This window comes from Equus przewalskii, chromosome 4, assembly GCF_037783145.1.
Source record: "Equus przewalskii isolate Varuska chromosome 4, EquPr2, whole genome shotgun sequence".
Lineage (NCBI taxonomy): Eukaryota > Metazoa > Chordata > Mammalia > Perissodactyla > Equidae > Equus > Equus przewalskii.
Window position 1 is genome coordinate 41,960,880 of NC_091834.1, and position 26,920 is coordinate 41,987,799.

Sequence of the window (26,920 nt, forward strand, 5' to 3'; positions counted from 1 at the left end):
GAAGGCCAGCAGCCAGCCCTAACACAACCACCTAAACTTAATGTTTAACTTTGACAAGCGGGTAACATTTTCTCTAATCTTTAACTGTGACAATTAATTTTCTTATGCTACTTCCCATTAATTACACTGTACATCTATGAAGGTGCCAAATAATTGTCTATAAAAGGAAACAAAAGTGCTCAAAATAGTGAGGCATGGTTAAAAGATGCTGAACTCAGTTGGGTGTGTGCATGTTTGTGTTTACATAATTGGTAGCACATGAGGAATAAAAAGCAGAGACCATAATAATGTGCAGGAGCCACGCAATTCATGGCCATTCAGCATGTGTGTCCTCCCCGCCCACGCAGGTATACATTTGTACAGACACTATATGAGGAACACTACTAATCTAGGACCAGAAGGTAGTCTTGAACTGTACTCTAGAACAAAAAAGTTAAAGAGTAAAATTAGAGAAAAACACAATCATAAACAAGATATGCAATCTTATTCTTTAAAATAAAATGGAAAATTGGTACTGGGAAGGCATCTTAGTGTCCTTGGAAGAGAGTGACTTTGGAAATAGATCAAGTAGTGCTGTGACAAGGAAAAGGGTCTTCAACCCTTGGGGGCCTCTGTTTACCCATCAGGACCATGAAGCTAATGACAAGTACACCTTTCTTGGGACTTTGTGAAGATTAACTGAGATAATCCTTCTGCATAGTACCAAGCTCACAGCGAGCAATCAAAACGTGCTTTCTTATCAACAACTTTTAAAGATCTACACGGAAAAAGATGTTTTAAGGACTCATCTTGTGTGAGGTGCTGCATTCCATGTTTTACACACCTCACCAAACCCAGATAAACTTTGTATTCCTGATGTCCTGACATGGAAATGGAGACTCAGAGAGGTGGAGTAACCTGCTGAAGGCCATTCAACCACTACCAGGTAGAAGCAACAGTTAAATGCAGGTCTTTAAAATTCTACAACTAGTTGAGAAATAGTATTCAATAGCCAAGCCAAGAACATTTACTGAACTCCTCCTTCATATAAAAGGCCAAGGAGATTGAGAAGATTTAATTCCAAATTCGAAAACAAGGATCATAGTTTCCCAAGTATCTGAGGGGCTGACATATATAAATGACGTTTTTTGCCTACAAGCAAACATATCAAACTGTCACTTTTAATTGAAGATTTGCAGCTATACTTTTTAAAGGTGGCACTTCTGCTTTCCCCTGCCCTTCTGCCTCACGGCCAGAAGTGCCACCTGGAAGAAGTGCCACAGGGCAGGGTGGAAAAAGCATGGGCATCCCCATTCTCAGATCTACTGCATACTGGGCACGTGGCAAATTACTAGACCTTGCTGAGCTTCAATTTCCTTATTTGAAACAAGGGAACAAGAACAAGAATATTCAACTTCCCAAGGTTATTTTGAGGATTACCTAAAATGTATGCACTTTCTTTACGTAAATGCTGAACCCAGCAGCATTATTAGGTATAATCCCCAATCTTGGCACATTAGAGTCACGCAAACCAGGATGAACTCTCCTAGACATTATTTCACCCCACCCTTCACAGAGTGCCTGGCATAAAGTAACTACCCACACAATGATAACACTTTTTCCTTTCCCCTCAAGGTTAGGGAATGAGAAGTGGGAGACAGAGAAGAACCTCACTGTTGTGAGGAGGGCCTGAGCCAGCAGCTGCTGGAAGAACAAACGCCAGTCGTCATAAGGGATGGATGAACTGATGCTTAGCCACACTCCAGCTTATCCACCTCAGATTTCGATGGTGGCCATGGTCAGTCCCCCTACCCCCTCCTCTCCCAGTGACCTGGATGCATCCCAATCTGCTGTTTGCAAGGATCTGGCCTGGAGCAGCCTGGGAAAAAAAAATCATTGTGCTAAATGCTGTGTAAAGTAATGACACTGAGAGAAAACTTGAAAGTCTACAAGGATATTCTGGAAGCCGGCCATGAGTAATTGCCATGTTGGGACTGGCAACTAAAATAGCATTGCAGAGATATTTACTCAATTTTCATAAAAACTATTATGGCTTTATTTTCAAAGCAAGTAACTACAGAGCCATGTGGCTTGTCGGTAAATGTTCGAGTGATTAACTGAGAAATGTGGAGGTGGGTGGAAGAAGGCTGTTAGGCATACGAATTTGAGAAAAACAAAATTTAGAAAAGGATGTTTTTTGAATTGTGAAAGCTAACAGCATTTTGGTCTCCAGAATGATGTCCCATATAACTGTGCTAAGTCCTAGACCCTGGGAGAGAAAGGAGGGAACACTGGCTCATCTGTTCCAATGGTTATTTTTCACCATGTTCAGAGAGCAAATTCAGGTCTCCTTGGAGTTAAAATCTGGGCACAGATGAAGAGCCAGTTGCGAAGTCAAACTGCATGTTTAGAATTAGGCCTGAGGCGGGGGTGGGAAGCCCTCCTGCCTTTCTGGCTTCAGGCCTGCCCAGCCCTCTCCTAGCCCTGGTGGGAATCACAGGAGCCTAGACAGGGCCTGCAGGGCTCGAGGGCGCGTTTGGGGATGCAGCTGCCAGAGCACCTGTGGGAGTCAGGGAGGGAGTGGGCTGGGTTACCCTGGGCAAAGTTGCAAGACCTCCTATCCCACGGCCATTCACAGCCCTGCCTGGGACACTCACTGCTAAACTTATAATCTAGGGTGAAAATGGTGAGTAATAAAGTAACTTAAGCTGGGCCATGGAACCTGACAACCTCAACAAACTCTTCTGCACTGATACTGCCAATGGCTGTCTTCTGGACCAATGCCAGAATTCTTGATAAGTCCATCCCTATTACCCCCACCTCGGGGGAGTACTGCTGCCACATGCTGCCATCACCATAGCTGCCACTCTCTCTACACCACCGCCATCTCAACCACCATCACCACCGCCACCAACACAGCTGGAAAGTGGCAGAGCTGAACTGAAAGCAGGGTCTGGCTGGCTCCAGGGCCTGTGTTCTCACATACTCCGCTTTATCATTTATCTAGAGTCAAAAACCTGGCATTCCTTCTGAAAACACTAGAATGGGACATGTCACAGGAATACACTTTGCTACCTACCATTTGCATTAAATATAGCCACTCAGATCTCTTTACAAATACAAATGCAGAAGGACATGCTTCCCCTCAACCAGCTCCCAGTGAGTGTGTCTACTCTATTGAAGGGCCCAATGCTCAATTCTCTATAAAGACATCCCACTCAACCCACATACCAGCATACCAGATAGGGGGAGAAAAGGCCATCAGTACAAATAGAACAAGTAGAATTTTAGATTTTCCATGGAAAAGCCACTTGACTCCTGAGGGCTTTTCTTTCCCCCTGATGCTTGCTCTGGATGTGTGGGGAAATGTGTAAGTAAATGACATCCTGGAAGGATGAAACAAACATGACCACATCTGAGGGTTGGTAATTTAAGATGGGGTACTGCTTTCCTACTGACAGCATTTCATTTAGTTTTTTTAAAAAATGCTTTAAACTCTTACCCTAAATTACTTTCTCTAAAAAAGCGACAGTGCTTTCAAGATACAGCTAGTAACATTCCATTCCTATCCCCATGACCTGATAATTTCTACCATGTGAAAGACATTCCCAGATGATTTGGAATCAGTATAAAATTAACACATTAACGATAACTCATGCAAAGTACATACATTTAGTAGCATTTTAATGAATCAATACATATTTATTGTTTGAAAATACAAGATTAGCACAGTACTTCTTTTACTGGAAACCACTTAAAAGTCCCTCCACTTTAAATTTGAGCTGTGTTACAATTATTAGATTAAAACATTTTGTAATAATCAAATTTCAATGCTAAATTTTCCATAAAGTTAAAATGCTGCAAAAAAATCTAGTTATCATAAAATTAAATGATGAAGGAACATGTCAATGAAAGTAGAACCAATAGAATCCTATCGGGCCTGAGTCAAAAAGCAATAGCTGTTACATAAAACACGACCACAAAATATTCACAAAATGTCAAAATAGTCACTTGGATATTTTTCAAGTTGTAAGAGGTGGAGACTCAACTCACTTGTATAATAAAATTATTTTGGAAAAGAACTAGAAGTATTTTCTAGAGAAAGCTTCATTAGAAATAAAACTTGAACTTCTGGGGCATGAGTTATAGCCCTGTAATTCTGCAGCAAAAGACTCTTGCCTCCAAACAGGATGCACCAAGTGTTTAATACATTAATTATCATCCTTCATCAAGCATAAAACTAACAGTCAGGAAATACAGCTGCAATGGCACAATTACCAACACACTCAGAAAACACCCTGCAGCAAAGAAAACAAATGGGTTGCTTTTCATTAACAGAGCTCAGCAAACCTCTCCAAGCACAATGTTTTCTTTCCAGCCAGAGTCCCAAAAGGCATTTCAGGGGCTACTTGCTTAGGTAAATCCAGAGAACAAATAAATCGTGAAACTATTTAGCTAAATTTCAAAATATCCATTATCAATAATATACAGTGCCATTCAGAAGAAAATTCTATATGTTGAAAGATGACTTGATTAAATCAAAATCTTTTAAATACAAGGTATGTATTTAAAAAAAAAAATAGTGCCAGAGATTGGTAAGTCTGGTAAAATCCTCACGCTTGACAGTGACACATAAGGTATTAATGCTGTTCATTTTCATCTTTCGTGGCACACAATACACAACGTGCCTCTATCTATGCAATGATGAGCTGTAATAACAGGATTCTATTATATAGGTTTGAGTCTATATAAACAACATAATTAGCTGCTAGCTTGAGATTCTAACACAACATGTCATCATTGAAAGCCTAGATGAATGGCATTCTAGAGAGGTCATAAAGCATTGCTTATTTGGTTGATTTCTGGACACATAACATTCTTAATATTACTATAATCATATTACACCTTAACAGATGTATTACTCCTACTGAGTTTATATTATAATTAAACCATAAACTGTTACTTAAACCATAATTTCAAGGAGGCTCTGGGGATGTAAAAGTCAATGGATAGTCATCTGCCCAAAATATTTTTAATTATATCCTGAACCATTGCCATCAAACTTTCACTAAATTTTCAGCCCAGAAATCCTCTAACATAATCAGGTTGATCCTCTTGGCAGGATAAATATCATGGCAAAAATTAAGGAGCCATATTTTCCTCAGCACAGGAGGCCAGGGATCCACATAAGGATGCCTCCACGTTTGTGACACAACCTCAATTTCATATTGTACTTTATAAGCAATTAACTCAATCCTCAACTTCTTTTAAACTGGATTTGGGGTAGGCATCATTTCATCTTCCACCTGGCCGATTTGTGTTATATATAGTGTCTTTCAAAAGATAACCTTCGAAATTGTATGTATTATTAAAAAAATCTGATGTACATTCATGCCCTAAAACCTAAAACTATCTGCCTTATCAAAGAATAATCCATGGGATTCTGCTCAGGCCTGTGTAAGAAAGGTGAATACTGTGAATTGCAACAATTTTAATCAGGTTGCCTTGGTCAGGATCGCTGCTTCCTCGGGTGCTGAAAGCAGCAGTAGATCACAGGAAAGAATGCAGTCCTTGCCGACACATTAACAAAGCTGCCGTGAGGAGGAAGGCTGCAGGTTCACAGTGTGCTAAGCATTTGGCTGGACAAAGGAGGATACACAAGAAATAAAAGGCATCCCCTCAAAAGTTTATAGTCTGGTTGACAAGGCAGAAAAGAGCATTCTGAATCCATTTACTGTACAGCATGTCAGCAAGCACCCATGAATGAGCAAGTGACCAGCTGACAGAGGGACTATGAAGAACAAACTCCACGGACTCAGGTCAGGTGTATCACAAGGTGATGGACTGTCTTGGGTTTCTCTTGGGACCTTCATTTAAAAGGTCAGGATCTTTTGTTTCAAGATTGGCACTTGAGCTAACATCTGTTGCCAATCTTTTTTTTTTCTTTCTTTCTTTTCTTCTTCTTCTCCCCAAAGCCCCCCAGTACGTAGTTGTATATTCTAGTTCAGGTCCTTCTAGTTGTTGCATGCGGGACACCGCCTCAGCATGGCTTGATAAGCGGTGCCATGTCTGTGCCCAGGATCCAAACCAGTGAAACCCTGGGCCTCTGAAGCGGAGTAGGAGAACTCAACCATTCGGCCATGGGGCCGGCCCCTAAAAGGTCAGGATCTTAAAGAGTTTCTGTTTTAGTACTTTTATAGATGCAGTGACATTATAAACACCTCAAAATTAAAGAGGTGTTTTAAGGCAAAAAAAAAAAAGAGGCTTTTTAATGTTTTGTTAAGCAAGTGATGAGACACTGAAAAATTGGAAGGAAGGTAATTTCAAGGAGAACTTTAGTTCTTTTCTGGCCTTTTCCTTTCAAAGTCATAACAACAAGAATATGGCAACAAAGCACCCAGTGTTCTCTCACCATTCTTAAAATCCTTTTGGAACCCAAAGCACTTCCTTCTTTCGACATGCACTCACCCTTGGCAAGCGGCAGACTGAAGGGTTCCACGTTCAGTGGAAATACTGAGAATCAGACATTTTGCATGTATCTCTTTTGAGTTGAGAAATCACTGAGTTTAATGTTGCTTTTTCAATTAGAAAATGTTACAGTCTTATGGAAAAATCCAATTCTAATTGGATGGTACTCACAGAATAAAATGATATTTGTCAGAAGTAAGGGAGGAAAGAAAAATACCTTCTCAAACAAGCATATTTGAATTTAGTAATTAAAAAGTAACAGAGTGTACTCGACTTGTACAATCTTGTCTTTAGCAATGTCAAACAAGGATTTTAAAGGAGCGGGACCAGTCATTAGGCCGGAGTCCACCACAATTCATCTCCCAGTAACATGTATCCTAAGGTTCAACCTGTGTTTTGGATTACGGTGGCTTATCCTTGTATTGAATACTGATGCAGTAAAAAACACTCTACTGGGGGCATAGTTCTCTCCTTGACATCTGGAGTCTGTTGGAATAATGACGCTTGCTGCAATGGACACTGTTTGTGATATAAACAAAGCTGGACTTTTCATAAGATTTTCTAATGGCCTCTTTTGCTTTCATACCTTTAACATAGTGAATTCATATGGCTGATAACCTTTGAAGCTCTCATGGATGGCTGCCATAGTGTGAGAAGTTTTCTCCCAAAAATGAAGCAGAGTGGTCTGTAAAGAAAGACAGTGAAGCTATTAATGTTCTGAATGCCCAATTTTAGTCACAGGCCCCAGAGAAGTGTGCCCGTCTGTGGCTTTCAAGGTCCTCCAAAATATGATCCCAACTTATCTCTGCAGCCTTATTTCCCATTATGCCCCCTACTGATACTCCGTATCTCAGCCAAACTAAACGCCTCCCGGTTCCCCTAAACACGGACTCCCAGGGCTTATGCTGCTCCTCCACCTGGAACATTCTCCTCTCCATTCTCTTTGTTCTTGTCCCATCTCATCCACCCTCCAGAACCCTGGGCTAATCATTAACAATCTACTTTTGTGATCTCTCAACTGATTCAGTTTCTCCCTCTTCAAACCCTCATTGAAATACGTAGAATTTATTTCCCTTCGCACACCCTGTTCCGTCCTTGAAGTATGGAAAATAGAGCCAGAGTTTACTGTCTCTGACTTCCTTCCTAAATTTGAAGTTTCTTGAAGACAGGGAATCTGGGTTTATTAATTTTTATATTCTTTATCACACCCGGAGTTTGGCCTCCCACACTCAGTTGGTGCTCAATAGTACTGTGGATGGAGACACTGCCAGCCTGAAGGGACTCAGAGGCTATGAGGAGACAAACACAAGTTCACTAAATTAGGACAACCTGATGAGTGAGTGACACTGTGCCAGGAGAAGTACAGGCAACCGTGCTAAGTGAGTTCAGAGGAGGCTTTCTGAAGACTGTGACACTCATTCTGGCACATCAAACAGTGGAATTTGGACAGCCTCAGACAGAGGAAAGGCACTCCAGGAGGCAGAAGGAACCACCGCAGTGACTGCAGGGAAGTGGGATACTAGAGTGGGTGTACACGGCATACCTAATATTCGGTTTGATTAAACTCTAGCCTACTAGAAGGAAGAGATGCGGGAAGAAAATGATGAGAAAGGCATTCCTAACTTCATAAATAATGCATACGCCATACTTTTAGCTCAAACACCATTTTTCTGTTATCTAAACGTCATTAACATTCTTGGTTCCTTGTAACAAACATCGCTTTGTTACCTGGTATGTTGCTAGCATATGAGATAAGAGATTGCATCTGCTTGCTCCAAGAAGATCCACTTTTTGACACACATCCATCTTCAATTTGTCAAAGCTTTTTTTGGCAAGGCGTACTTGTGTTTGTACCTATGAAAGTAAAAGGGAATCTCTGAACCACTCAAACTCTTAAGTAGTTAAAAATTGCCAGTGAGAAAAGACCAACAGGTGGGTTTCTTGCTTTCATATAAGAAAACACCTTTGAAAACTCCAGACAAGTGAGAAGATCCTACACCATCCCTTGTTCACCTCCAAAGGACCTAAATGACAATACTGCATATCATGATCTTACAACACACTTACCATCCTAACTACATTTTTCTTAGTCAAATGTTAAAATTCCTTTCCTCCCACTAACCACGGTGGGGAGAAGTCTGGAAACATGCAGGGTGGCAAGGGACTAACTTTGCCCTTTTGTCTTCCTATAGTATTTTGAAGCTGACTATCTGTATACTCTTCATTCCACTTCCCCTAATGTTAACACCTTACATAACACAGTACCTTTGTGAAAAATAAGAAATTAACACTGATACAATCCTATTATCTAAACAACAGACATTGTTTGGATTTCATCAGCTTTTCCACTAATGTTCTTTTTTCTGTTCCAAGATCCAGTCTAGGGTACCACATAAGGGAATTGTGACACAGCCTAAAAACCTATCCCCACTAATAAACTTTCAACTTTTTGTTATTGAGTATGTACACAAGTAATCTTTCATCCATCCCTGAGCCATAGAGTAATTCAGGGATGGAGTGAAGTCAAGAAAAGACTCAGAAATATCTATTCTATGCATTATTTGATGATAAAATTTAATACAGCTACATTAAAAATGGTGAAGTCGAAATTTCTCCTTCCTCCAATCTGAAGCATCACAGCATCATATTTTAACCAGGGAAAACTAACCAAATATTAACTTATCTCAGGTAACTCATGCAATTCTAGTTACCAGATAGGTAACTGAGTTGAGAGTAATGCTGGCTCATTAACGATAGTTCTGTTATCACAGCACACCAGGGGGGTAAGGACGATGTCTACCTTGATCAGCATTATATGATCAGTACCTGGCAACCTGATACAAAGCAGGTGCTGAATAAATATTTGGTGACTGGATGAAGAAATTTTCCAGGCCATTTCAAAAGGTAAAGTACCTGAGGGCTATTTTAAAGTATAACCTTTAAAGTAGTTTTAGAAGTGATGATTTTATTTTCTAATAAAAAGAAGCATGAAAATTAGTTGATATAAAATATCTTAATTTTTACCACTAATAATATTAATTTATATTCACAGCTTATAAAATTATAGGGTATTATATAATAATAATAATTGATACCATTTGCAACAATTTAACAATGGAAACAATTTAACAATAGATACAATTCACAATAGATACAACTTATACAATTGAACCATTAATACAATTCACTCACCACATGCCAGTGTTATTCTCTCTTAGCCTCTGTTATTACCCAATCTGACTGCTGAGGGTAAGAGGCTTCATCTAGGGAAGTAACCAATTCATAGAGCTGGCATTCTGGTTTAGCCTGTCTGACTCCAAAGTCCTGCTATCCTGCTGCTGAAGCAACTTACTGCTCAGTGGAAAATCAAAAAGCTCAAAATTATGCTTCTCCTCAGAAAAAGAAGTTTTCCTGGTAGATTCTATGCAATTGGAAAATAATGAGGCAGTACACTTTAACACCACAGCGACAGAATTAATACCCTCTACGAATAGGGTCTTGTGTTTACAGCTGTATAAAACATTTCCTAAGAATTCCTCCGTATTCTTGGTCCACAGAGCTAGGAAAACCAGAGGATGGACATCATCTAGCTCCTCTCAAACTGACCACATCATGAGCTTAGATAAATCCTGGAGCTCGATCATTCCCCACTGCAGAGTGGAGAGACTCTAGCTAAAGCTACTGGGGAGCTCAGACTGTAAAGAGTTTCGGATGAGTTAAGTATCACTGATTTTCTGCCTGCCTTTGAGAGGACTATGGAGACACAAAAAAGAAAACCTGAGTTCCAGAGGGGAGCAGTGGGAGAGTGTGGAGGGAAAGATGTTTAAGCAGCTGAGATCCTCACTGCTGGTCCCCATTGGTTCATCAGTTGCTTGGGCCAGGAAGACCTCTTCAACTGGGATCCTGAGAGGCATCTGTCCTCACCCTTTTCTTCTGAAGGAGAAGGCGATTAATATGGCTGTGGGATTCCCCATATGCATTCATTCAACACATACTTAGTGAGCGCCTATCATGTGTCAGGACCAGTGCTAGGCACTGGGGTATCTGTAAAGGAATAAGACACAAAGCAGGTGGTCAATAAATACTTGTGAATGAATGGACATAGGCATAAAGACCCTCTAATCCTTTAGAGAAGACTGACCAGTTGGCAACTATATTATAATACAACGGGAAAAGTACAACAGTAGAACTAAGAGTGAGGAACAGAGGTAGCACAGATAAGGGAGTGATTAATGCTGGGGGTGGGGTAGGGCAGGGGTGCAGGTGGATGATAGGAAAGGCCCAACTACTGGCCCCTCCCAATATCCCCACCCTTTGCCCTGTAACTTTGTACTAGCCTCCTCCCACTCTGACTCTGGGCTTTGGCCATGTGACTTGCTTTGGTCAAAGTGAATGTTAACAAATGTGACGAAACCGCAAGCTTGAGAAAAAATGCCAGCATGCTTCCACTTCCTCTCTTGCTGCTCCGAGATGGCCATGAGAGTATGCCCAGGCCAACCTGACAACATGCCTGGGCTGCCAGCTGGAGGGGTAGGAGAGGCTTGTGCATGCAAGAGACATGAGAAGGAGAGCCCGGTTGTCCCAATAGATCAGCCTTTGGCCAGATGACCCCCAGACACGTGAGGGAGACCAGCCATGATCAGCAGAGCCCCTCCCAGCTACACAGACTCATGGGTGAGCCCAGCAGAGACCAGAATTGCTCTGTTAACCCACTGACATAAGAGCAAGAAGAAATGCTTATTGTTTTAAGTCACTGAGTGTTAGAGCTGCTTATTTCACAGCATTATTGTGGCCATAGATAACTGATACACACAGTAAGGAGGTGGACAATGAAGGCTTCTGAGATAGGAGGATATCTGAGGTGGGTCTCAGTGTGAAAAGGAGTACATAGGAAATACAAGGTATCCACAAGACCGGCTTATGGGGAAGTTCTAGATTTTCTAATTAAATGCAAATTAATTTTTTTGCCGGGATGTGAATTTTGCTTTTTCCTTTATATTAACATACTTAGTTACTCATGGATATTCTTTTATCCTAGGAGAAAACTTATTTCACTTGCTTGTAACACAAAGCTCAAGAATTAATATACTTTGAAATGTGCCCTAATTTAATTGTGCTTGAATTTTGTAAAGTAATTTTAGAAACCTAGAAGAAGACTTCAACGCTTGACCCAGTGAGTTCTGAAAGGCCATATGCTTTGTGTGTCAACAATGATTATTAAAATACTTAATGCACTGCTGAGTTTCCAAATGTTGAGCCCTTTCCTTGCCAAACAAGGAGGATGTTACACTGTTGGGCACTTTGAAGACAGTGAAGTTCATTTAATATTTTGTGCTCCATGTCTGCTCTCTGAAACACATTTCCAGTCTGCAGCCCGAGGACAAAACACCAAGGACACCATCAAGCATAGGCCCCCATCAAGAGAGCAATTTCATATGCCTCCAGATGCACTTAAATAAAAAATGTTTTGATTATTATTCAATTCCGGATAAATTGCACTCAATTACATAAACATCTTGAGGAGCTCCTGTGGTTTTCAAGGTTCTTCAAAAAAACTTCAGTTAAATAAATGTACCCTTTGTTTGTTTCTTAATTTTATTTCTGGTGCCCCACCGTTCCCCTCTTATTCTCCAAGGTCTAGAATCTGATCACGCGTAGCAGACTCTCTTTAGCGTGAGTCCTGCTTCCCCAGGCTGCAGAAATTCAATTTACCAGAGAAAGGAGCAATGTCTGGACTGCCAAAACTCCCAGGGCACTTCTCTCTACTTGCTCCTCTAACCTGAACTTCTACCTCTTAGCCCCAACTTGAACTACATCTGGTGACGCCAAAGCTGTTCCTCCTCTTTGTTCAATCTGGCTTCCCCATCCAGTGAGAAAGGTCTTCAGATTATTCCAGAACCAAATAATTTGAGAATACTTACGTATTTTTTTTAAAGTGTTTTCTTTCCTTTAAAAATAAAATAAAGCAAAACTACAATCCTAGTCTTACCTTTACACTTTCTTTCAGGAAATGGCTGTCTCCCTCCCTCCAACTACATGTTCAGCAAATATTTACTGAGTATCTTCTACGTGCTGGTAGCAGTAAGTTAAATGAAGGTGGTCTCTGTCCTCATAGAGCTGACAGTCCAGCCAGCATTTCCACATCAGTGAGGTCATGACTACAAACTGAGTGAGGTGCTCAGAAGGAAATTCACAGTCCTAAAACAATGATTTACCAAGGAATCCAAGAGGATGTTCTCCAAGGAAGCAGTGCTCAAGCTCTATTCTGAAGAACTGAACATGATTAACTATATAAGGAGAATACTCCAGCAGAGAGAGGAGCATGTACAAAGGCCCTGGGGTGGAGGGCAATAAGGCAGATCCCTGAAGGCCAGTGTAGCTGGGTTGCTGAGATCAAGCAGAAGGGTTTTATGAGAGGAGACAAGAGAGGTAGGTTGGGACACATCCTGGGGCACGGGCTTTGTAGGCATGCTCAGGATTTTAATTTTCATCATAGAAGCAGTGGAAAAACATCGGAGGCCTTCAAACTTGAAAGAGATAGGATCTTAGTTTGGCAAGATCACTCACTATGGTGTGGGGATGGGTTGGACAAGAGAGATGAGAGTAGATGAGAACATATCTAGAGTCAAGGGGAGAGATGATAGTAGCTTTAGACTTGGGTATTGATGCTGGATATGGAAAAAAGTGCTCTGATTCAAGAAATATTTAGGAGGTAAAACAGACAGCATCTGGTGAGGGATTAGATGTTGGGGGTGTGGAGGATTGACTCCTGTGTATCTAACCACCCCAAACCCAGTATCATTGTTGAACTTGCCTTTTCCACCAGATGATTCTACTCATATCAACTTCTCATGGACACCTCAGACCACATCAGACTTCCTGGTTTCTTTCCTAACCAGCTCTCAATACGCCTCCTTCATTAACATGATTTGTTCATCCCTATTTTCCTCGGAGGCAGCATCCTTCACCCAGGGAAAAAAATTTAAGATCAGAGAATATATCAATTACTTCTTTGAGCTTTAGTAAGGTGCCACAAGAGAAAGTCTAGCTCATCACTCGGAAAGCAGAAGGTCAGATGTGGCTTCATTAAAAGATCTTTTTTCTGAGGCCAATGAACAAAGACCTCTTGAGGGTCAGATAGGCACCTTGCTGAATCACTTGACTGTATTTGATTTATCATATACCTATCTATTGATGGTAGGAGCAATTTTGACATCGTATTCTGCACAGAAGTATGTGTACGTGACTGTGTGTGCTCTACGTATGTATGTGGGTAGCCAAGTGTAGACTTAGGTCTGAACAAACCTTAGGTCTCAACAAACCCTCACTCCATTTTGAAAAATGTTCCTTCACTTTATACTAATAAGGTGGTTTAAATAGGGGCTGGAATGCTCTTTTATAGGCCACCCCTCCATTCCCACTGACTGGCCCAGGGATGGGCATTTTAACCCAAGTCGAGTCAATCACCAGGTACCAAGATTGGCTGATTCAGGGAAAGGCACTTGGTTCAAGCTGAATGAATCGGAACTCTTCCTTAAGATTACTGATTACTGAACTTGGAACCAGAGAGAAGTCTCAATCCTTTTCTAGTGGCTAAAGCATGAGGGGCAGGCAGTCCCGGCGTTTGAATTTCCTGTGGTGGAAAGGAAACTAGTCAGAATAAAGGTGACATACAGAGAAAAACGTAAAAGAGAGACACAGAGAGAGTCCTGATAGCACCCTAATTCCTGGATCCTGATGCCCTTCCTATGCTTACAGGGGATTTCTAATTAACTCCTCCCTTTGCCTCAATGAATTCAAGATCAGTTTCTGTTATGTGGAACCAAGAGAGTACTAATAGAGGATGCTCACTTCTGCCTTCTTGGAAATTCAATGAAAGGCTTTAAGAAGTTCTAGGATAACAACCCCTTTTAAACTTTGATTATTCCAGTGTTTCCAAAATTTATTTGAACAGTTAACCCTTCCCATATATCATATACCATCTATTATATGCCATAAAATTTTTAAGGGGGAAATCTCTGTTTTACAAAAGAAGAAATCAAGACATAGATATTTATCTAACATAGAAATTAAATTCAAACTCAGGTGTACTTGGTTCTATAATTTATGCTCTTTACACAAAACCTGAGGTCACAGGGTCACTGATCTACTATTGATCATGTAACTCACCGTGTTCCAAGTCTGAGACATGTTCACAAGGTGTAGCGACCACTGGTCAACACTTATTTGTTGGCCTTATCAATTTAGATGTAGACATTGGGAGACCCAAAGCCACATCCTGAAGAGAGCTTCTATTATCAGAAATCTTGCTAAGGCTCTTTAGCTCAAGCTCCCCAACAAAGTGGAAAGAAATAAGCCCATCAAATTCCCTGAGGTACATTGTGGTCAGTGGATTTCCTGTTTTCTAGAAAAAAAAAAATGCAGAGATGGTGGACATTTCTTCAATCTGTACCTAGAAGCTGATGCCACCACTACCACTACCATGACCATCATCATCATCATCACTTATTTTTTTTTTAAGATTTTATTTTTTTCCTTTTTCTCCCCAAAGCCCCCCAGTACACAGTTGTATATTCTTCGTTGTGGGTCCTTCTAGTTGTGGCATGTGGGACGCTGCCTCAGCGTGGTTTGATGAGCAGTGCCATGTCCGCGCCCAGGATTCAAACCAATGAAACACTGGGCCGCCTGCAGCAGAGCACGCGAACTTAACCACTTGGCCACGGGGCCAGCCCCTCATCATCATCACTTTCAATCAGTTTATTTATGAGGCACAATTTAATTTTATGTACACAATTCTATGAGCTCTGGACAAATGTATACAATCATGGAACTACCACCAGAATCATGATATTGATCATTTTTATCACTCCTAAAAATTCCCATTGCAGTCAATTCCTCCCCTCAGGTCCCAGCCCTGCCACCCATCAATCTGCTCTGCATCACTATCGATTAGATTTGACTTTTCTGGAGTTTCATATCAATGGAATAATATAATGTAGTCCAGTCTTCGTTGTGTCTGGATCCTTTCACTCAGCATAATCCCTTGAGAATGACGTGGTTGCATATATTAGCAGTGTGTTCTTTCTTATTTCTGAGCAGTATTTAATTGTATGGATACATGCAACTTGTATATTGATTTGGGTTGTTTCCAAACTTTTAGCTATTTTGAATAAAACTGTTACAAACATTTGAGCACAAATCTTTGTGTAGACATGTTTTTCACTTCCCTTGGGCCAATATCTAGGAGTAGGATTGCTGGATCATATAGTAACTGTGTGTTTAATTTTACAAGAAACTGCCAAACTGTTTTCCAAAGTAACTATATAAATTTGCATTTCCACCAACAATGAATCCAAGTTCCATTTGCTCCATATCCTCATTAACACTTGGTATTTTCAGTCTGTTAAGTTCTAGCCATTGTAGTGGATGTGTAGTCATAGTAATTATGATTTTAATTTGCATTTCTCTAATGAATAAAGATGCTGAAATTCTTTTTATGTCTTATTTGCCACTTACATATCTTTAGTAATGTGCTTATTCAAATCTTTTCCCTAATTTAAAAATTAGGTTTGTCTTTTTATTACTGAGTTATGAGTTCTTTATATATTCTGAATATAAACCCATTATCAAACATAAGTTTGAAAACATTTCCTCAAGTCTGAAGCTTGCCTTTTATTTTCTTAATAGTGCCTTTTGAAGAGAGAAAGTTTTTAATTTTGATGACATCAAATTTACCAAGTTTTTCTTTTATAGTTCCTGGGTTTTGTGCCTTTCCAAACCTCTCTCTAACCCAAGGTCACAAATATTTCCTTCTGTGCTTTTCCTTCTAGAAATCTTATATTTTTAGCTATTACATGTAGATCTATGATCCATTTCAAGTTAATTTCTGTGTATTGTGTTAGGTATTTGTTTTTCTCACATGTGGATATCCATTTGTTCCAGCACCATGTGTTGAAAAACTATCAAATTGCCCATTGTATTTCTTCAGTACTTTTGGTGAAAATCAAGCCATTCTATGAGGGGCTCTATTTCTGGACTTTCTATTCTAATATTTGGATTTACATGTCTATCCTTATACCAATAGCACACTGTCTTGATTACTGTAGCTTTATCATGAGTCTTTAAGCCAGGTAGGATAAGTGCTAGATTTTTTTCTTTTTTGAAATTGTTTTCGTTACTCCAGCTTCTTCATATTTCTGTACATACCTTAGGGCCAGCTTGTCCATTTGGTCAAAAAAGCCTTCAGGATGTTGATTAGGATTGCACTAAAGCTACAGAATTACTGAGAATTGACATCTTAACAATATCTTCAGACTGATGAACGTGGTATATCTTTCCATTTATTGGGTCTTTATAAAATTCTCTTAGTATTTTGTTTTGTAGATTTTAGCGCACAGGTTTTGTACACGTTTTGTTAAATTTGTTGGAAGGTATTTCAGATTTTTGATGTTATTGTAGTTGTAATTTTTATAAATTTCAAGTTCCAATTGGTCATTACTAGAAATATAATTAATTTCTATAAACTGATCTTGTATCCTATGACCTTGCTAAATTCAATTATTAGTTTTTAAAAGCTTTTTTGGAGATTCCTTAGGATTTTCTCTCTATATATCTATGTAGATCGATCTGAGTACATATGTATCATGTCTGAGAATACAGACAGCTTTCCTTCTTCCTTTCCAACTGGTATGTCTTTATCCACTTTTCTTGCCCTATTGTACTGTCTAGGATAATGCTGAATAGAAGTTGGTGTGAGCAAACATAACTGTCTTGTTCCCGATCTTAGTGGGGAAGTGTTTAGTCTTTCATGATTAAGCATAATCAGCTGTACATTTTTCATATATGCACATTATCAGATTGAAGGTGCTCTCTTCTACTCCTAGTTTGCTGAGAATTTTTATCTGACATGGATACTGGATTTTTATCAAATGCTTTCTCTGGATCAATTGAGATGATCATATGGTTTGTTTTTGGTCTATTCACATAGCGAATTACAATGACTCATTTTAAATTGACCTCCATTCCTCTGGTAACCACATTTAGTCAAGATTATATTTATTTCTAGTAACAGTCTTTGTTCTGAAGTCTCTTTTGTCTAATATTAATATAGGCACTTCATATTTCTTTTGGTTAGGATTTGCAGGCTATATACTAATCTATCCTTTTACTCTTAACCTATCTGTATCTTACATTTAAAGTGAGTCCTGAGACTAGATCCAGCTTGGTTTTGCTTTTTTTTTTAAAGTCCAATCTCAAACTAACTGTTCTGCATTTTGTCTATAGGGAATGATATGAGACCTACAAGATATTATCAATATAAGGAAACGGGGTTAGTCTGGTGTTAAAGCGGATCCATTCTGCTTCAGAATAATCCCAATTTTTTCCAGGTTCCTTACAAACCATTTACATAGTAATCAGTTCTAGATTTGATTAAGAATCAAGGTGTAATCCACTATATTGAATTTTTGAGTTTTTAATATTCTCCTTCAAAATAGGACAATATTGCTTGTTATGTTATTTCTGACATCTCCGATTTCTCAAAGCTTACTGGCAGTATTTCTGTGCTTGTGTACATGCCTTTCTGGGACATAATTCATCTAAGTCCAGTGACTAAGTGTATTTAAATACAACCAATACACATTAGCCCCTTTCATAGATTTAGCTTCAAGTTTTCCTTAAGAGCGCCTTTCTATCCTTTCCAGTTTTATACCTCTTCTCTTAATGGAGATGAAAGGACAATAAGAGCTTAGTAGTTGTTTTCTTTGCTTTCATTTTTAAGATTAAATCATCCAAAAATACATTTCCTAGCTCTGTCCACAGTAAAGGTCTAAAAATAATGGCTAACTCAGAAGCAATGAGCACCCCTAGCAGCCAGATCATGGCCTCTCCCTACCATGCCTCTCTTAAAGGAACCAGCGTTTCTTGTCAAAATGGCTGATTCCAGGGCTAGAACAGGAAAGATGATCCCCAAATATTTTGTTGTACAAGAAAGCAAGGGAGACTACTATCAGGGTCATGTCAAAAGGACTCAAGAGTCAACCTGAAGAGGCCCTCATTAGCCACAGATGAGACAATCTAGCGTCAACAAAGTAATACTGTGAACAACTGAAACATGTCAAATATAGTTAAATCTAAGAGTTCATGATGACATTGAAAAACAAAGAAATGAACAAATTAACTGAAAACCAAAAAACTTCACTGGGCACCTGTAGAGAATGCCAGTGAACCAACCCAATATCTTGACAAAGAAACAAACATTTATCCTGCCTCTCCTATCAGTCTATACTGTACTTCAGGATGACCTGGCAGCTGAGGGAAAGTTACTCCTTGTTGAACCATTCAAACTTATTAATGAAGAAGGAACACATACTATATCAAACCATCTGTTCCCAATAGTGGGTCTGTCTTCATATTCATAACAGTTTTGTTGTTATCAGAACATTTCCTAAACCTCAAGTCATCCCAAGTTTTAGCTCTCCTGGCACCATTCTTACTTCTTAAATGCACTCTTTCCTCCCAAGAAATGTTACTGAGCACCTACAGTTCTAGGTAAGGATAAGGAGGGAACAAAGCAAAGTCCCTTCTTTCATGACGGTTACACTCTAATGGGTGAAACTGGACAGTAAACAACAAAAATCAATACATCTAAATATATGTTAGATATTGAAAATAAAGCAGCATAGGAAAGATACTGATGCAGGGTTTGGGAGGGGTGGTAGAGGATTGTTTTAAATGGAATAGTCTAGTAAAAGCTTCCTGAGAAGGTGATCTTGGAGCAGAGAGCTGGAAGAAGTGAAAAAGAAAACCTTGCAGATATCAGGGGGAAGAGCACTCCAAGCATAAAGAAAGTGAGTCCTGAGACTAGCGAGTACAAAGGCCCTGAGGCAGCACTGTGCTTGGCTTGTTCAAGGAACTGTGGTCAATCTCTTTAGTTACATGCTTCTTTTACCATTTGTTTTACATGCCTTATTAAAATGCAAGTTTATTAACAAATGGATAAAATGATGCTCTTAATCTAACTCAATGGGTGATTAAAAAACCTATATTTTGAAAATCAACATAGGACAATATGAATAGTTTTAGTAATATGTTTCTATAGAAAACTCATATATCCATTTTTTCTTTACGTTTTTGTAATGAGTCTAGTCTGTTAGACTGTTAGTCTAGTCTGTTAGAATTAAATGATACTTAAATGTAGATATAAAGTTTGCACACCCCTACCACCCCCTCCTCCACACTGTAGCTTGAGATTTTACCCCAAGATGGTAAGAAAAAAAGAGACAACTTCCACTCCATAGTGCAGAAAACAAACACTTCCACCCTTAGCAGCATCGTTCTAGTATCACACTTCAGAGAATTACCTCTAAATACAGGGAGAGAGATACTGAAGAATAAGAATGAGAGAGATTTTAGAACAAGGCCAGAGGGAGATGCATGTTCCACTGATACAAGGCAGTAGAGGTACGAGGTAGTTAAACATGGCATTGGAGAAAGCACTGCCACAGTTTGGAGACAAAAGGCAGAAGGGATCAACTCATGGCCTTGCCAGGTTCAGCACCTCGGCTACAGAAATGAGGTGGGGCAGGGGGAAGAGCTGAAAGGAATGTGTGAGGCGTGGTGGGCAAACTGGGGAGGGGGGTGGAATGGGCTGGTCAGGCTGACTTACAAGCTCACTGAAGGAGAAAGGCGGGGGTGGGGGCTGATTTAGGGAGAGGGAAGTTGAAGTCAGAGAAACAGAGGAAAAAGGGAAAAAATCTGTACACGTTTAATGATGCAGCTATGATGGTTAATAATCAGTATTTTGCCAAAAACAAGGAAGTGTTTAGTCTTAGCACTTAGTTGTCATTTTCCTTCAGCTCCTCCTAAACATGGATTTTGAACTTTAACAATTCAGCAATAATAAATAAGCAGTGATAATTTTAAGGTTTTTCAGCTATATTACTGCTGAATTTATGAAGTTGAATCTTTCTGCTAGCTTTCCCTTAACATGAATGAAAACTGTTCAAGACAAGGGTTTTAGACCTGCCTGCGTTATCAGGACAAGGCACACACGTAGCTGATGTAATCTCAACTCATTTATACGAACATGGCATTCGACCTTCATCCAGATGCTCATTTTCAGATATTAATGAAAGAAACGCCAAATTTCTTCCTTACTCTGATCTTCAGAAGTTCAGGTTTATGATGTTCTGATGATGAGTGCAAAGTCACCTAGGAGAGCGGGGCACAACACCTCAGGGTAATTTCCTTGGAATGTATAAAGTACTGTACAGGATGAACACCTTAATCAAATAATTATCTCCATGATGATTCAGGAGAAGTAGGGGCCCAAACCGCTGTCCACTCTCTTTTGAGTTTCCAGGAAAGAGAGTTTCAACTCCCCTTTGTTTATTTCACCTAATCACGTGTTCCAAGTTGGGTGAGGAGAGGAAAAAAAGGAGTAAATACTTATGGAGGGCAGTGTTTTACCACGGTTTCTTACTGCAATTCTTCAAGGTAGGCAGAATGATCCTCATTTTTATAGAAGAGAAAAATCGAGGTACAAAATGACATGCCTAAAACCAAACAGCCATTTAGAAAGCCCAGAACCAGCCTGGGTTGGACGTTGTCTCCTCTTGTACGAAATCCAAAGTCCAGACCCCTACCCTGCCTGCCTGTGGCCCATGCGCCTCCTCTGTCACATCACCTCCCAGGCACCCTAGGCTCCGGGCATACTGAGCTGCCATTCTCCAGCCACACCATGCCACACCCACCTCTACACTTCTGCCGGTTTCCTCTGCCTGGAAAGCCCTCCCCTTCTTGTCCACACGGTAACCCTTACTCACCTTTTAAGTATTCACTCAAAGGTTTTCTCCTCTGAGAAGCTTTTCCTGTAATGCTCCTCAGCTGAGTTAGCAGCTTCTTCCTCTCTGCAGTCAATGCACTTTGCAAACACCCTTATGACACAAAACTATGGTAAGTGCTAGCTGCTCCCATGTACGCCCAGCCACCATCTGGACTACAAGCTGCACGAGGGTGGAAGCTACACGATTCAGTTTTCTAAGGCTAAGGCTACATGCCTCCAGGTAGCAGGTATGCAAAACACTGGAAGGATAAAGAGAGGATACCAGAATGAGTGAACAAATCAGGCCTTGCTTTCCCATTGTGTACACTGCTCTGCGAGAGGGCACAACAGGCTCTCTGTTTGCTGAATTACTGTTAGACTTTCCCAGACGCCATCCCTCTTTCTCACCACTCCCACCACCATCTGCTGATTAGGTGTTCTACATACATGCACACACTCTCCTTTGATTCTCACAACACTCCTACGCCAGAATTTTGTTTCTATTTCACAGAGAAGGAACCTGGGTTTCAGAACCATTAGGTAACTTGCCCAAGCTTACTCGACTGGCGGGGAGGGGCAGGATGTGAAAGTCCACACTCATTTCACTGAATCACTTTGCTTTCCCAATGGTAGCAAATCTCAAACAAGGGAGATTGACTATATATTACCCAAAATGGGGATATCAGCACTTAATCAACTCATTATATAAAAATATTCTAATATGCTAAAAGTTTGTGATTCCGGCTTCTTGTTTTGAAATACAAACCATTATTTGCAATGCAATAGCTCCATTCATGTAGGATTAAAGAGTACAAGGTCTTCTATTTTCAAGCCCTTGGCAAGTTGAAATAAATACACACACAACCACGTGGTTTATAATATGCAGATACGTTTCAGATTAATTTAGTTATCACACTGCCCCAACATTCTTAATGTTTGCTCAGCTGGTACATTTATGTTTTTTTTCTGTTTTCTGTTTTTAACTTAAGAAAGCAATTCTGTCATCAGAATACTTAACAGGCTGGGTTCACTTCCTCTTTCAGGTCATTAGTGGAAGTATTAACTCGGGTCACAAGACTGAGCAGGGGCACCCACTTTATCAGTTTCTCTCTAATCGGAGCAGCACACATTTTAGGAGACAGTGAAAGGCTAAAATTCTGGCTTTTTATCTTATTGATATTTCTTGTACTTTACTGTGGTTTTTAAAATGTCATTATTCCTTTTCTTTTTATTTCTCTTTTTTTGATCATTTATTCATGTTTATGTACCATGTGAAAGGTTGGAGAATTTGCTTGCGTCTCTTGGCTGCCCAAGCTAAACCTGCTTGTACTTTATATTACAGTATATTTTTATTATGCTTATTGATGATCATTCACTGTAAGTAACCGTAACTCACAAACACAAATCAACCGATAAATGAACAGGTGGACTGATTTGCCCGCAATGATCTTGTTTGAGGGGTTGTTTATTCACTGAGCAGCGGGTCCTAAACAGAGTGAATAGGTGAAAAGATCAGGCCTTCCCTTTATGGATCCATTTTGCTGCCCTTCAGTTCCAAAGTGTGGTGGATCTGGGCATTGAGGAGGATCTGAACAGACTGGAGCATGAACACCTTCACTGGTTCCCCAGAACACTGAGGCTAATTCCAGGTTCTGGAACCTGCACACACACCCTTTGTGATCTGGCCCTGACCCACTTCTCTACTTTCATCTTTGGCGTCTTTCCTTCTCTCTCTCTCTCTTTCTTTTCTCCAGCAAATCTTCCAACTCATTCTCTTCTCCTAGTGCAATTTCCCGACACATAAAGGGATTTCATCCTCTTCCTCTTCACATGTTGTTTCCATTGACGTCATATTTTTTCTTTCTTGGCCCTTCAAAATTCAGCTTGTGCCACCTCTTCTCAGAAGCACACTTCAATCCCCAAGTCTGACTTTAGATGCCCCTCTTTTGGGCCCCTATAGCACCTTATTATACACCTCTATTATCTCACATGACACTTATCACATTGCATGGTCACTGTCAATTTAATTGACTGTCTTCTATATTCTCCAGGGAACTTGTGGCAGGGACCATATCTTGATTTTGTTACCCTTGTACTGATAGTAGGAGCTAAAAATGCTGGTCAAATAAATAGCTTTTAACCTGGTGCACAGTAATATACACCATCACATGCTTTGGGTCTGTAGCTTCTACTTTTATGGTCTGATGACTGACATTCTATCACTTGGTGTGGTTTTGTTTTCCTTTTAGAAGAAGACACTGCCACAGAAATTGTCTGCCAAGAAGGAAGCCAGTCCAGCTCCTTCAATTTCCCACTAGTCTAAATCTTTAAAACATTTTCTGTGTTGAGATTTGATATATTTTGACAGCATTTCTTTTCTCCTTCCTGCTGAAAATCACCTCATTCCAATTTGCTCTAGATCAACTGTCCTGGAAAACTTGGGTTTTGTGTTTTTTGTACATACCTAATCCATTAATGTTTTGTGTCAGTGATGATTCCTTTTGCTGTTATAGGCCTCAGAACATTTCAGATTTTCAGTTTGCTGAGCAAGTGCTCTTGTGGCTGAGGCTGTTAGCTGTCCATCAGAATCCATTTGCCCTTCTATATTTTCCAGACTCCCCTGAAAATAGGTGTGGCCATTGGCCAAAGTTCTCTCCAGTGGAATGCGAGCACAAGCAACACGCACCATTTCCATGCTTGGCCCATAAAGCCTTTCTACCTATGCTCCTGCATGTTGTTTCCTTTCAGGATAACTGGGAAGTCCACATCTAGAAAACATTGGGAGGCGTGTTTAAGGATTGGAAAGCCTTTGTCAGCCTAGGTGTCTAAATGACTTCTTGGAGGAGAGCCATCCCACTAACCTGGACACCTGCCCAGGACTATTTGGTGAACAAAAACAACAAAACAAAACAAAACCTCTATTGGTTTACATCATGGAATTATGGAATTTTGGGTGTCTCTTTATATCATAGCCTAGCCTAGCCTATCCTACCTAACACAGGGATGGCTCTAAGAAGAGGTTAGTTAAATGACAAGATGCTACATATAATGTTGGAAGTAGGTTAAAGACTAACATTCCCATAGACAATTGTCAGCTATCCAAAGATTTATTTCTATTACTATTACTAATCATCAGCAAGAATGTCATCGATAATATCAGATGATTTCTAAAGTACTCAAAAATTTATTTTAATGCCACTGAATTTTTTAAGAAATGTTGTACAGCAACCATGGGGGTACTAGGTGTGGTGAACTGAATCTGAAAACAGTGAAGCTGCTGGAAAATTGTTTGGTGTCTTCTTTTATCACTAGAACTGAGAAGTCCTAGATGACTCTCTGGTGAACTTCTGATGCTGTTAGCCCAAGTTCCCCCAACTAGCTTCCAAATGCTAATTATACTTTCCCTGGAAAGGAAGAAAGTCATATATTTTAACATAGAAGAGGTGTTTTGATATTTAGGGCTGGAAGATATGTGCTTGAAATGGTGAAGAGAGTAGAAACTTGCGTATGTAAACAAAACAGACACCCCTCAGTACAACAATCCCTTTCTCCTTAAAGTACTTCTAAATAACAGTGCAGCTAAAATTCATTTTAGTCTGTTTTCTTTCAGACATGCTCTATGACTCTATTCCTCCCTTCCTCTTCCCAAATTCCTTATTTTCCACTGTTGTGTTTTTACTGTTTTATTAGAGGTATAACTTACACTAAAGCATTTGATATGAAGCTTATAGCTCCATAAACCTTTAAATATGTATATACCCACATAACCACCACCCAGAACAATACATAGAACAATTTCTGCACCCTAATAGACTCCTTTGTGTTCCACTTTGGTCAATACCTCCTCAAAAGTAGAACCAATATTCTGACCCCTGTCACCGTGGATTAGTTTTGCCTGATTGTGAACTTCATATGAAATCATATACTACATACTCTGTATCTGGTTTCTTTCACTCGACATCATGCTCATGAGATTCATCCATATTACTGCAATGTATTAATGGTCAATTCTTTTTCACTGCTGTCTAGTATCCTATTGAATGAACGATACACAATTAATTTATCCATGCTGTTGATGGACATTTGGTTTATCTCTGTTTTGGTGCTATTGTGAATAACACTGCTATGAACATTCTTGTACATGTGTTTTACATGAACACTCTTTTCCTTGGGTATATGCCCAGACGTATATTATTTTTAGTAGGTAATGCCCAACAGTTTTCCAAAGTGGTTCTATCAGTTTACACTCCCACTAGCAATGTGTAATAGTCCCAGTTGATCCATATCCTTGTTACATTTATGGTTGTCAGTCCTTTTAATTTTAGCCATTTGGTGGGTTTTAATTATCATTTCCCTGATGGCTAATAACGTAATTACCTTTGCACATTCATACTGACAATTTTGATATATTCTTTTGTCAACTGCCAGTTCAGATGCTTTGTTCCCTTTTTAACTAGGTGGTCAGTATCCTTCTTTCTGATTTGTAGGACTTCTTTAGATGTCTGGATACAAGTCCTTAGTTGGATATACGTATTGCAAATATCTTCTTCCAGCCTATGATTTTTCTTTATCTTTTCTCAGTGGTGACTACTAATGAACAAACTTTCTTAATTTTGATAAGGTGCAACTTATTATTTTATGGTTAGTGCTTTTGGTGTCCTGTTTAAGAACTCTTTGCTTGCCCCAAGGTCATTCAGATTTGCCTATGTTTTGTTTTGAAAGATTTAATGTTTTTACCTTTGGACTTTAAGTCTGTGATCTCTCTCTCATAAATCTGTTTGTATGATATGAACTAAGGGTTGCATTTATTGTTTTCTATATGGATATCCAACTGACCCAGCATCATTTATGAAAAAGACCCTTATTTCCTCCAATGAATTGCAATAATGCTTTTGACATAAATCAGGTGCTCTTATATGTCTGCATTTTTAAATGAACTATCTAGTCTATTCCAATGGCCTACTGAATTATTCTTTAGTCAAGAAGGCTTTATAATAAGTCTTAATATCTAGAAATGTAAGTCTTCCAGTTTTGTTCTTGTTTTTTAAGATCACCTGGGCTATTCCATGTCCTTTGTATTTCTATATGTTTGGAATCATTCTGTGAATTTCCTATTGGGATTGTAGTTAGAGTTGCATTTAATGTATAGATCAATTTGAGAGCACTCACATCTTAATAAAATGGAATCTTCTAATCCACAGGTTAGAGGTACCATCTTAGATTAGATGTGAAATACCTAGGAATTTGTCATTTTCAGGTTTTAAATGTGGCTAAGAAAATAAGCCTGTGCTGAATTAAGAGATGTGAGGCATGCTAGTATTCACATTGTCTTGCTTAAGAGGTAAAATCACCACCCGAATGCAAAATAAATATAAAATACAAATATAATGAAAACTATCTAGAAGATTATCTGAATGTTAAAATCTTGCTTCCTAACAGTTGAACATATCTGAACATATATTATTACTGGAGCAATGCTCTTTGAACCAACTTCTCTGTTATCTAATTAAAGTTACCACTAGCTGCTTGCATAGCTTACGGCAGAAAAACTTAATGCTCTAGTTAAACTCCTTTCATTTCTTTGGCTCTGCTATTCCCTCCCTCACCCTCCTTTGAGCCATCACAGATCCCACAACTCTGCCCGGAAAA

General features: G+C 39.5%; 1 protein-coding gene across 34 annotated transcripts in view; it reads right to left on the reverse strand.

Annotated features, from left to right (window-relative positions):
* Positions 1 to 26,920, reverse strand: part of ICA1 (islet cell autoantigen 1) — a 142,192-nt gene that overhangs the window by 32,519 nt on the left and 82,753 nt on the right. For all 34 annotated transcript variants that reach the window (XM_070615744.1, XM_070615752.1, XM_070615737.1 and 31 more), the window contains 2 exons: positions 8,176 to 8,301; positions 7,034 to 7,132 (listed from right to left, as the gene is read on the reverse strand). In XM_070615744.1, the coding sequence (XP_070471845.1) occupies positions 7,034 to 7,132; positions 8,176 to 8,301 (225 nt within the window). The remainder of the gene's footprint in view (positions 1 to 7,033; positions 7,133 to 8,175; positions 8,302 to 26,920) is intronic.